The 17,493-nt window shown below is 37.8% G+C and overlaps 1 protein-coding gene across 1 annotated transcript; it reads right to left on the bottom strand.

Moving 5' to 3' along the window:
• Window positions 1-123: 123 nt before the first annotated feature.
• Window positions 124-14,399, bottom strand: rftn2 (raftlin family member 2). The gene is made up of 9 exons (XM_058787273.1): window positions 13,930-14,399; window positions 7,555-7,735; window positions 6,535-6,643; window positions 5,223-5,400; window positions 4,369-4,587; window positions 2,784-2,890; window positions 2,574-2,677; window positions 2,407-2,485; window positions 124-1,587 (listed from the first exon to the last, which is right to left on the bottom strand). The coding sequence occupies exons 1-9, from the start codon at window positions 14,066-14,068 to the stop codon at window positions 1,390-1,392; spliced, it is 1,314 nt and encodes a 437-aa protein (XP_058643256.1). The 5' UTR covers window positions 14,069-14,399; the 3' UTR covers window positions 124-1,389.
• Window positions 14,400-17,493: the final 3,094 nt, after the last annotated feature.

Below are 17,493 nucleotides of genomic sequence, written 5' to 3'. Positions count from 1 at the left end.
GCATTAGCTTTTTATGCCGTGTTCGACTGCTAAATGACAACACAAACATCCACTTTAATATGAGGTAAATACCCATTTAATAAAACATTACAAAAACTGTCTGAAACACGTTCAAATACTACAGTTGGTAAATAATACTGATCAGTTCTGGTATATTAGAATATAATGTTAAATATCTTGAGCTCAGCTTCTGGAATTGAAGAAACATCTCGGTGCACCATGGCTTTAACATTTACAGCAGCTTGATAGTCTGTTTTGCGAACTAAAATGTGCTTACTCTATTCTGCCATTCCTCAAAGAGGGATAAACATTGTCAAGGCAACGTAAGACGTGAAAACAGTACAACCCTTAACGTGGTTAAAATTCTACAAAAATTCGAAGGTGGCACAAGCAGCACCAATGCAGCTCAGTTTGAAAAAATCCAGCCCGATGAATGGAATTTGACCACTGAGCTGAGGAGAACTAGTCAGTTTATACACTGACAAACAAAAGAAAGTACCCTGCTCATAGTCCCATAGCAGTTAATGAACTGAAATGCTGCCACTTAACATGCAAATCAGTGTATTATCTCTCCCTTTTAGATTGTGTGAAGAAATTCCCAGAAGATTAACATACAAATTCAGCTCTAGCACCACTTGAACACATGGCACAGACCTGATAAACCAGACTACAGCATCAAGTTCAGCGTTTAGTACAGGCTGGTTCTTGGATTCCATTCTGAAGCATTTGTAGGCTTACAGTGCATATGCATTTCCCTTAAACATTAAATGAAGCATTTCTGATGTTTTGACTCCAAGTCCTGGAAAATTCTGCAAGAAAATGTAAGCATGTCACAAATCTGCACACCAAGCAAACGTCCTGCAGAGGGACTGTTTGGATACTCGGTTCCTGAGTTCGTCACGTTGAACCGTTGCAGGTGTTAGAACAAACAACTGAATTGTCAGCTGGTTCGGAGTATAAAAGGAACAGGAAAAAGAACAGCAAAAAATGAACAGTGAGGAAGGACACTCATAGTGATGTGGGACAAAAAAATAGTGTTTGAGCTTGATCTTAAGACAAATATGATGTGAAGTGAACACGTGGTATTGTGCGAGTGCTGTGAAACACTGTTGATGCAAATAACTGAATTTCAGTGCTATTTCTGATACTTTGTATCAAAGTATCATTGCACATAAACTTTGTTTTCAAGAGTAAATAAAACCGACCTCTATGACGACATTATGGCTTGTTAAAAATAATTTACAAAACGTTAAAAGTGCTATGAGTCCGTTTCTAATACAGGAACGCAAATCTCTTGTGGTCTGGTGATGTGGTAAATTCTACGCCAGCTGCCGCTCTCAACCGTCAAAGATTTCTGACAGAACTTGAAAAAGAAATTGAGTTGGTCCATCACATACAGGTGACTTCTGCAGCCCCATCGTCTGGCTCAAATCCTCCCTCATCTAAATGGGACAGCGCACTGGGATACCCCCCTCCAAACACGGGGAAACCACCGATTCCCCCTGAACATGGAGACGACAGCTCTGTGTGCGGTTCATCCACGCCTCGACTCACAGAGTGACTGCACACCTCTCGTCGTGTCGATCCCTTCAGGAACAAAAACAAGAGGGTTGAGATACAAAATAACGTGTCATGAAATCTGTCAATATTGCAATTTTTGGGAAATTTTAGAGAACAAAAGAAATGGTCCTTTATGGTTTTGTATTTTTATTCATAAAAAATGGTTTGTGACTTATCGTTAACTGAAATTATATTTAAAAAAAACAAACTATTCATATTTAATAAAGCTAAAATAAAATATAAATATTAGAAACAATCTAAAACAAAAATTTGTAATATGGTTTATAAACTAATATAGTTTTGTTAATGTTTGAATTACATTTTTATATTTTCTGTTTTCACTTTAATTTTAGTTATAGTAAATTTATAGATTTTTGTCATTTTTATTAGATTTTTGAAAATGCCTATAAAATTATCCATTTTTATTTATTAGTTTTAGTTAATATTTAATTTGTTTCAAGTAACAATATTTTTTGTTTTAGCTGATGATAATAACCCTTCTGGTAACTAACTGATATAAGTTACTAAAAGCACTAAAATTCAACCTTAAAAAGCAAAAAAAAAAAAAACTAATAAGGAAATATACAAATAAAAGCCAATTCAAAGTACTAATAAATACAATAATTATATATATTACTACTAAAATAAAAATGGTTTGTGAGTGGTTGTTCAAAATCATTTGTGTTATCTTAAGTTAATTTTGGCTGAACTATCACTTTAAAAGTTTGTCTTCCTCACAAAAATGGACTGTAAATAGACAATTGTGTCCTTTAAATATGTCTTAGAACAAGAAAAGCAACAGATTTACAAATGTAATCGTTTAAAATGCCATTAACAAATAGGTACCTGACTGTGCTGTGGTACCGTTTGGCCCTTGACGGGTCTTTGTAGGAAAACAACTTGCTTGGTGGCGAGATTCCCTTCACTGCAGGAAAAGAAAAGCAGTCAGCTTGGGATACGGTGATGGGATGTAATTAAACATGATTATATGGCTTGTACTATGAGGGTCCCACCTGTCATGGCGAATAATTGGGGTGGGCAGTACACAGGTGAGCAGCCAGCCGAATTCTGCTAACGTGTGGAGCAGAGGACCATAGTCTGTCTTTACATTTGAACCCTGTGACACAAACAGGAAATCATTAAAGACAACATAAAATTACACACTTAACATCCTTCATGTGATAATTTGACACATTTTAGACATTTCATACATGCAGTCACACCTCTATAACAGTCCACTGTTCCACTACAATCGTGTCATTGGCAGGTGGCGCTGTGCTCTTCTCCTCATAGACAAACAGCCCCTCTAGAGACCTGGGCACTGGCTCACCTGGAAAAACAACCATTAAAAATCTACATTATACTGTAGAAGCTAGTTAATGACAATTCACAGCTAGATTTTTACATTGTTATGTCTAGATGTGTCTAAATGTTAATTTAATCATTCAAATGTATCCTTTTATCATTATTCCTCATATCTGAATGTTAAAAGTGACTGTTTATAATACAGGAGACCATTTTATTATGATTATTCTATATTTTCGCCCACTGAACCACAGAGACATAATTTGTAGGTCTCATTTAGTCAGTGCTGGAAGTGTGTCAATGACCTACAAAAGATAATGAAACTGAACTACTTGTATGACAGCAAGATAAATCCATGTACACCAACAAGTGAGAGGATAAAAGAAGAGCGAATAAGATTATAGAGCAAACACTTGGAACATTACAGAGGTCTCTTTTTTTTGCAATTAATTTATACATCCTTTATAATATTTACAGGTAGACAACATACACACATACTATTGCTCAAAAGTTTGGGGTTAGTAAGATTTTAAAATAACAATAATAATAATTTATTCAGCAAGGATGCATCAAATTGATCAAAAGTAACAGTAAAGATTTCTATTTCAAAAAATTGCTGTTTTTTTTTTACTTTCTATTAATCAAACAATCCTGAAAAGGCATGTTTCCACAAAAAATATTTAACTGTTTTCAACATTGGTAACAAGAAGAAATCACCAAATCAGCATATTTTCATGATTTCTGAAGACTGGAGTAATGACTGCTGAAAACTCAGCTTTGTCATCACAAGAATGAATGACATTTTAAAATAGAGTTATTTTAACTAATATTTCCCAGTGTTACTTTTTCTATTGTATTCTAGTTTATCTTTGGCGAGGACGAGATTTATTTTTATTAAAAATCCAAATGTATTCCAGATGACCGCCACACACACACACACACAGAGTATATACGGTATACACATTAAATATATATGCATATGGAAACATATTACATGGGAAGAAAGTGAGTGAGATTATAGAGCTACTGCTACTTTGTAAACTGCTTTTCATGGTCAAAATTTACTAGCTCCAGATGTCTCAAACACACACACACACACGCACATCTGATTTAGCTCCTATTAGTCTGGTGCGAAACAGGAAGCACGGTCGTGAGGTTAGGGACGTGAGCTCTAAATTTAGTTCTGGTGGGAGACAGGAGAAGGGAAACATGGCTTTGGTTAAAGATAGAGAGATGTGAAGGATGAATAAAGACGAGGATTATAAAGATGACTTCTGAGAATGAAAAGATATACTTGGAGAAAAAACCCCAAGATGATAGGGGCTCTGATTTGCTAAAAACTATCAGTTAATTCCTTATATCATAATTTTAAATCTTTCTTAGGAAGAGCTAAAGAGGATGTTGACATCTTCCTTTCAAAAACACAAACAAACATTTCAGTCGGAAAAAACAAGCAGCGCAGAGAATCAAATCATGACAGTCAAAAATAAGTCCAAGAACTACCTTTTGGTGTGTCCCAGTATACAAAGGAGTCGACCAATGACCAGCCCTTGCGGTAGTAAGCTGCGGTCAATTCCAGCCAATCAGCTTCCAGGGCACTGACAACTTGACCCTTCCTGGACACACGCATGGACAGCGCCCCCTGGTGGTAACAGCAGGCCAGAGAGTCCAGCGGGGCACATCCTGGAGCCCAGGAGTGAAACAGCACCAGCAACCTCAGGTCTGAAAATGATAGTGAGTCTCACACGTTTTGTATGACCAATGCAGGCCAATGCAACCTCAAAATTTTTGACATATTGGAGTAAAATAAGTCATGCAATGGTCATTGCTTTAGACACCATTTTTAACAGGTCAAACTATCAGTTCATCTACCATAACTACTAAGTGTAACAGGGCAAATAAATGAGGTACAGTACTCATGTTAAGACGCTAACAGCCTCTGACTGATCTTAATCTCACATGTGGCCCTGAAACGGTTGCCATGGAGAGTGGAGAGGTTGGTATGATGCCCAGAGGGTGAGGAGACACCACAGCTCCACAGAGGACAAAGATATTACAGGGTTAAACCAAATCAAACTGACACCACTCAAGACAAACTGAACAGGAAAAATAAAAGCAAAGCATCTTCATAAGTCTGAATAAGGTTATTAAATATCATGCAGTATAATTATTTTACCAATATTATACAATTTTCCTGTTTGATTCTGGGATGAGATATGACATGTTCTTTGTGAGTTTCACCCAATCATGCATGATTCAAATAATATTTATAGTCCAGCTGTGCACCTGATTCAAAACTATTAAAATTGTTTCATAGACTTCAGATGGTTCATAATGAGATTAGAGGAACATCTCACCTGGGCTGTAGCCACGGCCTTCTAGATCTGCATCTCCGGGCGGTGTGCGCGGTGGGGTGCGGGGTGGGGAACGGCAGCCCCTCCTGGGACTGGGCACTCTACCATTACACCCCCCTCCTCCAGCCTGCTGGAGCACTGACCCCACGAACTGCACGCCACCCCTGGCATAGCTGTTCACCTGAGGACAAATACACACGGTTAGTGATATGAAACCATATTTAAACATTCCATCACAAGAAACAGAAATTTATGTGGACTTTTTGAAGAGAAAGACCTCAGCATGAAATCTGGGCATTATACACTAAACGACTGAGAATCACACACACACTACATGATTTTCAGTTAAATCTGTCAACTCAGATCTGCAGACTGGCGCTGACCTTTAGCAACTAGTGTCAACTTCTCTAGACTATAAATTGGTGGAAAATCGGGGGGAAAATCGTGTAGCGTATTCCGAGCTTTACCCAATTTTCTTTTTGTAAAGCAAAATGAACTTAAACATTTAATTAAAAATCTAAATATCATTTCAAAATGCATGACTCTTAAAAATCCATGTGTTGTGGCGGCAAAATTTGGGCAAGACTACTAAAAACCTCTTCTAATGACTAGTGGTCGACCGATATATCGGCCGATATTTGGCATTTTTTTAAATTTCACCATCGGGGCATTTATTTTGATGGTGCTGAGAATGGCAGCACCTGCACGCATAGCGCTCGCATTCTCCACTTGCCATTTAACAGTTCTGACTAATACGGATAGAAGTCTGTCTAATAATCAGAACTGTTAAACAAAAGAATTAAAAGGCATACAAGTAGTAATAGTAATAGAAAGGCAAACATTATAATACTTTCGCGTTTACCATCAGCACTCTGAATGTAAAATGAGTGTTACCTAGGCTTGATTTTAAAAAAAAACCCATAGGATTCAGGTTATAGTGTTTACTTACTTTTTATTAATATTTATAATATATTTTAAATATTTCTTTATTTGTGAAAAATATTGTAATAGGATTACAGATTCAAGATGATGGCATATTTATTTCACTTTCTTTTTTTTTTACATTCAAATCACTTCAAATTTCTTAAATATTAAAATAAATAATTATATTTTATATTGGCTTCATATCAGCCATCCTGCTCTCTAAGATATCAGCATCGGCTGTCAAAAAAATATTGGTCGAACACTACTAACAACCCAAGAGGTCTGGCAAAAATAAATAAATGCATAAATGAAAACCTGTTGAACACTGTAAATTATATATAAAAAAAGAACATGGAAAACAGACAAAAGCCTTTGAAACAAAGACACAGACCCTGTCTATGAGCAGTCTCACTGTGTCACTGGTCAGAGATTCTCCAGGCAGTGGCCACTCCTCCACTCGCAACACTGGCAAGCTGTCAATCATTGGCACTGCATGATTGCTGCAACCACACAACACAAACAAACAAATACACATCAATTAAGGAAATGCATTTTAAACTCGCTGCATGAAAACATTATGCATATTTTATTATTGCTGACATTTTCTGTTCTTAACATGTCCTCCATTAGCACAGTATAAAAATGCTGACACGTTTAACCCTTTTGACCCCAACTGACCACATCGGTCAACGGTTTAATAAGAACCCAGCATCAAAGGAAACTAGTTTCAAACAACACATTTAATGATTTACAACTCATTCAAGTGAGCTTCAGATATCACAGGACACAAATATACTTCTATGCTGCTTTCCTTCAAGAAATTACCAGATGGAGGCATCTTAGTAGACAGGAAGTCAAGCAAACAATGGATGTGGATATGCCTGGATGCTACTGCCTGAGAAAGCAATTTTTTGCAGGTTTCACTGCCATTGCCATTGCTGCCATTGCTTAAAAGAGCATTCAAGCTAATGCTCACTGGATTCAGACATCAATCATAGAGTATTCATAGGAGTTGGCATTACACAGCTCAGTGTTTTTCACACTACAACACTATTAACATACTACAACTGTCCCAGACTTTACTTTTGAATAATTTACATCATCATAGTCTAGCCTGTCCCGTTCCTCCACTCCTTCTTTGCAGGTTCTCATTGGATGCTGGAAAACCACACTGTTGTCAGGGGCTTCTTTTAACTTAAATTTAACCCACATCTGTACCCCAGTATGACTTCACACAAGCCCTGCCCACTCCAGCTAGACTGTCTGACCTCTCACTATGAGCTCATTAAATATTCATGCTGACTCATTAAAAGTTAATTATTTACTTGGAAGGAGCTGGTGTGGGGTTTTTGGGGTACAGAATAGGGGGTGCAATGGTGAGATACGAAGTGCTTGGCATGGTGAACATTACCTGGATCGTGGGCGGACCAGAATGGCCCGGTAGAGCAGGCTGCAGGGCAGGAAGCGGGTACGGCCCACCGAGAGGATGATAGGATGCAGGGCAGCCAGTACATAGCCCTGGGTGTAGTAGGACTGCAGGGCATGGGGCAGCTCGCACAGCGAGGACAGATACTGCACCGTAGGCCGACTGCCTGTGGAACACAGCACAAATAAAACTCACAATACACTCAGTGGAAACCACCATATAATCTAAGATAATATTCTTAATACCTTATGAAAATATTATGAAGCTACAGGTTGTCTCATAAAACTGGCATTTTGATTATGTGCAGTGTATTTTCGTAGCTTATTTTGGACAAGAATGACCTATTTAGACAACACAGGGTTATCTGATTGAATTGTAAAGCAACCAATCACTGTTACCTTCATGTGACTTTTAGGGGTGGGTAAACATGAAACTGGATTTTGGAAATTGGAAGACTCTTGAAAATTTTGTAAAGACAACCAATCGGATTGATGACATACTCTTTATAAAGCACCCATTTTAATTTGCAATATTCATCATATATCATTCAAAAGAAGCCCATACGAGCCTGACGGTTCATCACAGATTATACTATATTTTGTTCTAATCATAACATGTACACTATAGTTCAAAGTTTGAAGTCAGTAAGACTTTTAAATGTTTTTGAAAGACGTCACTTTTGCTCAACAAGGCTGCATTTAATTGACCAAAAGTACTGTTTAAAAAAAAACTAAAAAAAACTAAAAAATTGGGTAACACTTTATTTTAAGGTGTCATAATACAGAGTAATTACCTAATTAATTAAGGACTTAGTAGTAGCTGTTGTACTTACATGAATTAAAATGTGCTTACCATGTAACTAAGTTATGGAACAGCCTGTAATTACAGTTTGTAATTATGTAGATGTAATAGGCAGCTAGTGTTTTCAGCAGCCATTACTCCAGTTTTCACTGTCACATGATCCTTTAGAAACCATTCAAATATGATGAATGATGAGAACAGTTATAATATTTTTGTGGAATCTATGATACATTTTCCAGGATTCTTATATCAATAGAAAGTTCAAAAGGACAGTATTTATTTAAAAATACTTATTTGTAACACTGACTGTGACTTTTGATAAATTTAAAGCATCCTTGCTGAATAAAAATATGAATGTCTTTTAAAAACATTATACATATATAAAAGAACGGTAGTGTATTCAGCTTTGATTCAAAATTGTTGCACTAACAATGTGAAAACTGTCAGATTTATTGAATCAAAATGATAAAATATATTAACATAATCTGTAATCAAAATTTTGTTTACCTAATATGCACTTTTTTTGCATTACTATTAAAAAAAAAAGGCTATTGACTGCCACCGATGTACAACATTACATTTCCAGATTCCATTCCACTTAGGATGCTGTCTATGTAGGCAGCAAACAGCAAAACCGCCCACTAGGTGTTGGAACAGAGCCTATGCCTGCGTCTCAATGTGTATACTAGCCATCCTAAATTCTTTGTGATATTAGTCATTTTCAATACTATTTAGGGCAGACAGGGTGGATAGTATGCACATTGGGACGCAGGGTATGTTAAGGTTTCTCTAAGCGGCTCTTCGATAGCGTGCTACCGTTTGGCTTCTCTTTCTCCTGTCTGCAGCCTCTGACAGAAGATCACCCTTACATCTCCCTCCTCTCCCCCACCCCCAACACACTTCCTGTGTCCACAAAGAGCTGCTGTTCACAGGGAGGGCTGGCCCCATGCCACACACACTCACAAACACCCAGCCTCACAAACACAACATTCCACCACACACACACAACACAAACATACTCACACAAACATTCAGTCCGGTTCCCACACTGGGGCAGACCAGCAAACAGAATTTTAGTCTGAGAAAACTCAGACCAAATATCTTCTCCCTGTAAACTCATTCTCAGATGGTAAACAGCTATGAAGGAAAATGAGTTTTCTACTCTCATCCCAGCCTGATTTGGCAGCTACCTGAAAGTTTCACCATCGCAGCAGTGTCTGTGGCTTTGACAGGCACGTCTGCATGCCCGTCCCTCACACATGAGCTTCAGAGAAGTGTCAAAGACACGATGGTCCTCAGGGGCTGAGAAGAGCGGTGGATCTTTCGGACCCTGGAAAGGCCAGCAATTTGTCCCAAACCCTTGAGCCCCCCTCCTGTCAACTCACATACAGAGGCCTCTGTTTTCCAGAGAGAAAGAGACTGTCTGTGTGTGTGTGTGTGTGTGTGTTTATAAGAGGAGAATCAAGAATAGATGAATAAAAAGAAAAAGGCGTGAGAACATGTGAAGGAAAAAACTCAGAAAGAAAAGAAGAGTCTGAAGGTGTGAAGGCTTCATTTGGAAAATGAGAAACAGACAGACTGAGATATAAGAGAGGGAGAAAAAGGAAGTAGAGTGAAGGAATTTATGGGATATTTTATGACCCAGAAAGGGTTTAGGGGTGAAAAAAAAAATAAATAAGTCTTGTGTATGGACCATTTCAGTTCACAGAAGGAAAGGTGGCAAATGACAAAGTGAGCAAAATTTCCAAACAAATATAAATATATATACACACACACACACATATACAGAGAGCGATAGGTAGATAGACAGATAGATGTTTGTTTTGCATTGCATTAAGGAAAACATATATTTTTTGCTCTGTGGTATTCTTATAAAAGAATACATCTTGCTAGCATCTACTGTACAGAATTGTGCCAGTTTTAAAGGGAACGATAATGCGTTAATAATGGTGGAGGATTGTCCCAGAAATCGTTGAATAAAGTCGTTATTTTTGTTTTCTTTGTACATAAAAAGTAGTAGGACCCTTGCTGTCTATGTAGGTCAGAAAGCTCTCAGATTTCATCAAAAATATCTTAATTTGTGTTCCGAAGATGAACGAAGGTCTTACGGGTTTCAAACAACATGAGGGTGAGTAATTATTGACAGAATTTACATTTTTGGGTGAACTATCCCTTTTTTTGTTAAGTTAAGTGCTTAACTTCCATCAAAAAAATAATTCAATGAAATAGATTATTTATGGTCCTAAAAACAGGATTTATTTTCATTATGCAAAATATTGTTCCTTTTCTTTTTTGTGTGTGTGCGTTTCTGTGAAACAGGAATGTTTTCACGCTGCAAAATACTGCAAGGTCATAGCAGCTCATTTCAGTCACAAGCAATAAGACAACCTGATTGGTTTTACTAAATTAAACTGCATCAACTGAACTTTCAGAGCCCAGTTGTATTTGTTTCTTAAAATTTAATATGCTACATATATCAGGAAAATCATTTTTATACTCAAATCCCCTAGCACGCCAGAATGAGATTAACCAAAAAGGAGATTACACCAATATACCACCGCATGGAGCAAGTGGATTTTTTCAGTAGATGACTTATAAACATTTGATTCAGTTCAATTTGATAATTCAATGCTCCAACTATAATGTTGAATTCTAACATTTAAAATAGTTTACCCAAAAATTTGAATTGTCATTTTACACTCATTTTCATTTCATTTGATGAGAGTGAGAATACGATGAATTTTATTTTTTGATGAACAACGTTACTTTATTGGACAGGACAATTGATGAAGGTATGTCATGTGGTAATTTAAGGCCAAACTGAGATGTTACTGAAGCTAATCCTTATTTTTTTAAGCCGACAGCAGTGAAACTGATAGAAGGTAGAGATTAAGGCCACTAGTTGTAATTCTGTCTGCCTCTGCAACAAGAACAGCTGGCTTTCTGCAACCACATGCCCAAATTAAGCACTAAGCAAGTTCCTGTAAACAAAAAAAGGCATTACTAAAATTTAGCATAAAGAAATTTTGCATTTTAATTTCAATAAATTGGGGTTTTGGGGAACTACAGTATTTTACATATCAAATTCTTGTATTTCTAAAAGTGATGAGAAAAAAAAAAAAAAAAAAGTGTTGATATGACTTTAATACATGATCAACAGTTAACATTCTCTAATCAATACACATACAGACTACCCAAGAGAGCCACACATATGGAGCACACACACCAAACTTTAGACATTCCCAGAACCCAAGTCATGAACCCCTTTTACAGTTTTGAAAAAGATCTTTACATGTAGCTATGCAAATCCACTTGTACAACAATCAAAACAAAGACAAAGACAAAACAGCCCAGCCGTAAATCTTACTGGAAACACATTACAGCACTCTTAAAAATAAAGGTTCTTTAATGCCATCTTTGGGTTCATGAAGAACAGTTAACATCAATGGAAACTTTCCATTGCACAAAACAATAGTACACTGTTCTTCACACTTAAAAACGGGGGTTAAAAGGTTCTTTTGAGGTTGTTTTAAGAACAACCAAACTGTTTTTCTATGGCATCATTGGCAACCCTTTTGGAACCTTTTGGATCCTGTCTTGACCTGCAACTCATGTCAAGACACGTTGAAGAGTATATGCATGAAGTATGTAAAATACAACAACTGTGGTATTTTTACAAGCGATACAAAGTCTGTATCAACTTCATGATCAACACTACCATGATTTTAGGTACATGCCAAGCTGAGGTTCTCGCACATGGCTGCAAAGAAGAACTGAAGTACAACACCTTAACTCAAAAACACAAAACTCACAGACAAACACAGCAGAGGTGGTGTTTCCACAGGTTACACTCAATAAGCAATCAGAGCGACACAAAGGAACCTGGAAACTGTCTAAATAATGTGAGCGCTCTGGTGAGCAGTGTCAAACACCATCGCTTCAGGCATCTGTACACCAGGTGTTCTCAGGAATGAAAGGCTGGAACGAAGGATGAACTGACATGCCAGTTGACTCACTCCCACAGCCGCAGACATGTTTATGTTCAGACACAAAGGTATAATATCTGAAGATGTGTTGCCTTACTATACGATTTATTGTTCTAATATTATTGACACTTTTGATCCATGTTGATTTTTGAGACCAGGTGACAACACTTCCAGGGGAATGAGATTTAGGTCAGTTTTTGGGTAGCACTTAGTTTTCCTCTTAAATATTCCAAAGTGTTGGATTTGAGGCTTGGGCAGGTGGAGACACGTGACCCTGTGAAAACGCTTCACATTCCAAGCACTACCTGGATACTCAACATATACTACATAACAAAACAGGGGGGGGGGGACTACTCTAAATGCATGTCTAAAACAAGTGGATTGGAACGGAATGAGTAAAAGACTGCTAAATTTCATGAAAGCAACCCTGCTGTTGGGATAACAAGTATCTTTTCTTTTAATAAGTGTTGGAAACGGATCATTTTCACACTATGCAGAATACGACACTTGAGACTTGCATTTACTTTGTTCACTCTGTTGATACCTTAGAAAAATTTGTGTTTGTTAAAACAAATATTGGCCAGTTAAATTCGTATATTTTTCCAGTTTCAACGCACAGACTGAAATCTGTCTGGATCGTACATGAGTGGAGTGGAGTATGGAGCGACTGATGCTTCCTCTCATGCTAACAGCGTTTTGTGATCACTCCAGATTTTCTGTTTCCACTACGGGTTTTTCCCCTTTTCCTTCTCAAGGCTGGTTCGCGAGTAGCGACAGAAACCCGCACCAACTTTGAAACATTCCCCTTCTCCTCCAGGCAAAATTACACATCACTATGATTTATACTATACATACTACATTAACTCTAAATACTATTAATGTGGGCAGTACAAAGTAGACTGCGCATGGTCCATTCAAACCAAGAATGAGGCGCCGATGACAAATTCAGAGAGTGGAAACTGTTGCACAGAGGGAGCGAGTATGAATGTCATCTTGTGGAACAGACGCGAGTGTGCTGCAGTCTGTGCGCCTCAGACGCCGTTAACAGAGGGAAAAACCTCCTGACCTATTTCCACATACGATGAAGCTTCGGCGCTGTTGCTGGGTAAAACGGTGTAATCTCTCACACACTTCAGGACTCACACGCCAAGATTCATCATGCCGCAAGTTAGAAAGTGAAGACATGGCACTGACTCAAATCATAGTGAGCTACCTAACCAGGCAGCATTTTTGTCCATCATTGGCACATGCCACTGATGTTTAGCAAAGCAGCTTGCTAAGTTTTGAGACAGCCAAATGAACTGGAGCTCTTATTAATTACACCCTTGCAAAATGAAAACGTAGCATGCCAAGTAAGTTTCTGCAAATAAATAATATATAGTTCTAGTTATTGTGAATACTATAAAAAGCTTTCAGAACAGTTGTCAGTTTGTTTACCGCCTTTCTCTTTTGAGAGTTAACTAATACTGAATCAACTTCTAGGGAGCTATGGTTAACTGTTACCAGGGCAATTCTTTTTTGTAAGCGAACAACATCACTTAAAAAAATCTTTGTTTACTGCACTGATCTGTACCTTCCAGACTGAAGTCCAGCAGCACATACTCGTACACGGAGTCTGTTTTAGTCTCGACCTGTGGTCTCTTTAATGTGGAGTAGATTTTCCCCGGGCTGCTGTCCTCCGGGTCCTCCAATTTCCGTAGTCCACATCCCATATTAGCGGGATCTCCAGCACACGTACGGCCGGCCACGCACTCAGAGGACTCCCGCTCCCGTGCTTTAGTGGGTTTGCTTCATATTCCAACAACTTAATCCTTTGGGAGTGGCACTGAACCGAGGATGACGTGCCGTGTGTCCGATCGCCTTTAAGAAAACGGCTTAAGTCAAGCAAAGATCAAGTCCTGCTGCAAGGTCTTTATGAGACTAAAAGAGTAAAATACTTTCTGAAGTTGTGCAGTGAAGAAATCCAGACTGTTTTCATTAAAATCTCGACCAGAAACCCACATCACATTCAGTCTCCCTAAATGGCCGCGAAATAATAAAACAAAAGTTGTAGTGGGCTGGAATTGTGTTGAAATTAATGAGGGGGCGTGGCGAAGGAAGAACGGGATTGCTGAATGATTAACCAGGGCGGGGCTGCATATTAAACAGGAGGCGGGGCGTGTATAAATACTCAAATGTTTACAAGGCAAACAGAAAACGTACTAATGTTATTGTTCCGTTTAGTTATTTTGTTAACCGACTCCCAACGTTTTTAAAACATATTTCGAATTGTGATAACAAATTAACATTTTGAGACATGGAGATTAAGAAAGAAAGAAAAAAGATTCTGATAACATCTATTAAAACGCCTTCTCATTACACTTGATAACAGTTAAATGAACTCTCAGTATTTGTCCTAAATTGTTTTCTTGGCATTATGATGCCATTATTTATTGTATAATTATTGTAAAAACGAACAAAAATGTTTTATTAAAAATTATTTTGTAAAGATTTTTCCTCCCTCAACAATAATTCATGGCGAAAAATTCCTACCAAAACCAGCAACCAATGAAGCAAATAACATTTAGGTCACTTTCTGGCACAGTGTAAAGCAGGGATGGAAATTCTATGAAGTGACTTAAAACCGCTTTAACTGAAGACTGTAGCATCTGTTCAAATAAGCGGTAAGCTAAATTTGTTGGCCATATAAAACTTGAGGAGCTGAGTAGAAAATTATATATGAGCAAGAGTGTACTTTTTTAAAGATTCCTTTTGAGAGCTGTTATGCTATACCTTCCTTACACCTGCAACACAGCCAGTGATCAGATGTGTTTCTTTGAAGAGTTATTATATGATTATGACTTTCATAATTTCAGTTACCTATTTGAAGACTTGTGGGAGTGACGTATTGTATCACATGTGGGCCTTACTGTAAGTAGGCACTTGTAATATTGGCCTAATGTTGAGGGAGGCATTTACAGGGCATCTGGATCTTGTTTGTGCATTTTAGAAGTAGCACACGGCTAAAGTGCAAACAGACATGCGCCACTGTTGCTGACAATCAAAGATAGTCGGCTACCTTTTCTCTTACAAAAGAAAATAAGAGCATTTTGGTTATAAAACATAACAAAAGAGAGAGAAGGAAGGAAGGAGGCCTCGAAATGGGGGGAGCAGAGGAAAGCTAAGAGACACAACGCAAATCATTCAGTGTGTGTATTATGTGGCTCTATTTTTACACAGTTGTGTGTGAGTCAGACTTCAGCCAGGCTAAAGCGGAACAAAAAAAACAAAACATGAAACTACCAAAGTAGCTTGCTACTGTACCACCTGTCAAACTTACAGCTGAAAACAATGCCCACCTGCTGGCTGTGAGCACCATGCTGAACAACAGTCTCATTAACAGGCCACAAAGCGGCATATTTTTGAAAGCAGCTCATTTTAGTGGCTTTGTGTCACTTTATTGTTTTGGCTCTTACCGTTCAGAACACAATAGTTATGATTAAGGATTAGTTTCCATAGTTTTCAAAATTGATTCCTTTTTCCTGTCATTCTTTTTAGATTATGTGGCCTCGGGTTTCCCTGTAAAACAACAAACATCTGATGCATTCATAGATTATAAGAGCCAAATGCAAAATTGGAATAATATGGATAATATCTGATAACCTTTCATAGAAATTAAAGAATATCTGACTGACTATCTATCTATCTATCTATCTATCTATCTATCTAGCTTTCTCAAGTTAACGTCAAAGTTTGTCTTGACAAACTTTTTTATCTAGTTGTATATATATCGTGCCAGACTCAGAAATATCAGTTTCAATCTCAACAGTATGTCACACATCTGTGTGCCCGTGTGCCTCATAGTCAGTGCTCAGAAATAACACTGAAAACCAAGTCTGGGTCCTAGACCGGAAACCACTGTCATTCTGAGACCACACCCAAAGGACACTGGAAAGGAAACCCATGCCTTCTTTAAACAGACAGCGTAGGAAGGAAACAAACCGTTAAACTGACACAAAACCGTATGCAAATGTAAAACACTAATTATTTATTTTCAAACTAGTATTTCTGAAAATCACACTAACTATTCATTTCTCATCTGTCTCCACATTTTCATCCCAAAATATAGACTGATACACATCACTCCACATTATAATCCCACCTCTGTTCCTGTGAGATTAAACTGGCCTACATCAGTCACTCTGACACATAATCCTGACTCTACGCAACCTAGTCATCTATTCCTGAGCTCCAGTGAGATCATTTCTGGTGAGAATCAAATGTAACTTTTTACAATCATCTTCAATGTTAGAAGCAATGTCACCTCTCAGCAAGAAGACCACCACAGAAGGCATAGGACAAGTGGTTTGGAAACTATGAATGGATGGATTGATTTCAACATTTATTTTAAACTGGCATTTCTTTACTTGATTTAGTGATTGAATGGTATCTTATTCCATCTTGTGAGGAAATTAAAAGGCATTGAACTACATAATACAGGTGCTGCTCATATAATTAGAATATCATCAAAAAGTTGATTTATTTCACTAATTCCATTCAAAAAGTGAAACTTGTATATTATATTAATTCATTACACACAGACTGATATATTTCAAATGTTTATTTATTTTAATTTTGATGATTAGAGCTTACAGCTCATGAAAGTCAAAAATCAGTATCTCAAAATATTAGAATATTTACATTTGAGCTTGAATAAATGACCATCCTTACAGTGTAAATTCTGGGTATCTCTTGTTCTTTGAAACCACAATAATGGGGAAGACTGCTGACTTGGCAATGATCCAGAAGACGAACATTGACACCCTCCACAAAGAGGGTAAGTCACAGAAGGTAATTACTGAAAGGTGTGGCTGTTTACAGAGTGCTGTATCAAAGCATATTAAATGCAAAGTTGACTGGAAGGAAGAATTTGGGTAGGAAAAGGTGCACAAGCAACAGAGATGACCGCAAGCTTGAGAATACAGTCAAGCAAAGCCGATTCAAACACTTGTGAGAGCTTCACAAGGAGAGAACTGAAGCTGGAGTCAGTGCATCAAGAGTCACCACGCTCAGGCGTCTTCAGGAAAAGGGCTACCAAGCCACTTCTGAACCAGAGACAACGCCAGAAGCATCTTACCTGGGCTGTGGAGAAAAGAAC

The sequence above is a fragment of the Onychostoma macrolepis genome, chromosome 09 (assembly GCF_012432095.1).
Source record: "Onychostoma macrolepis isolate SWU-2019 chromosome 09, ASM1243209v1, whole genome shotgun sequence".
In the NCBI taxonomy this organism is placed as follows: Eukaryota; Metazoa; Chordata; class Actinopteri; order Cypriniformes; family Cyprinidae; genus Onychostoma; species Onychostoma macrolepis.
The sequence above is the reverse complement of the archived record's forward strand: the minus strand, read 5'-3'. Positions and strand labels throughout refer to the sequence as shown.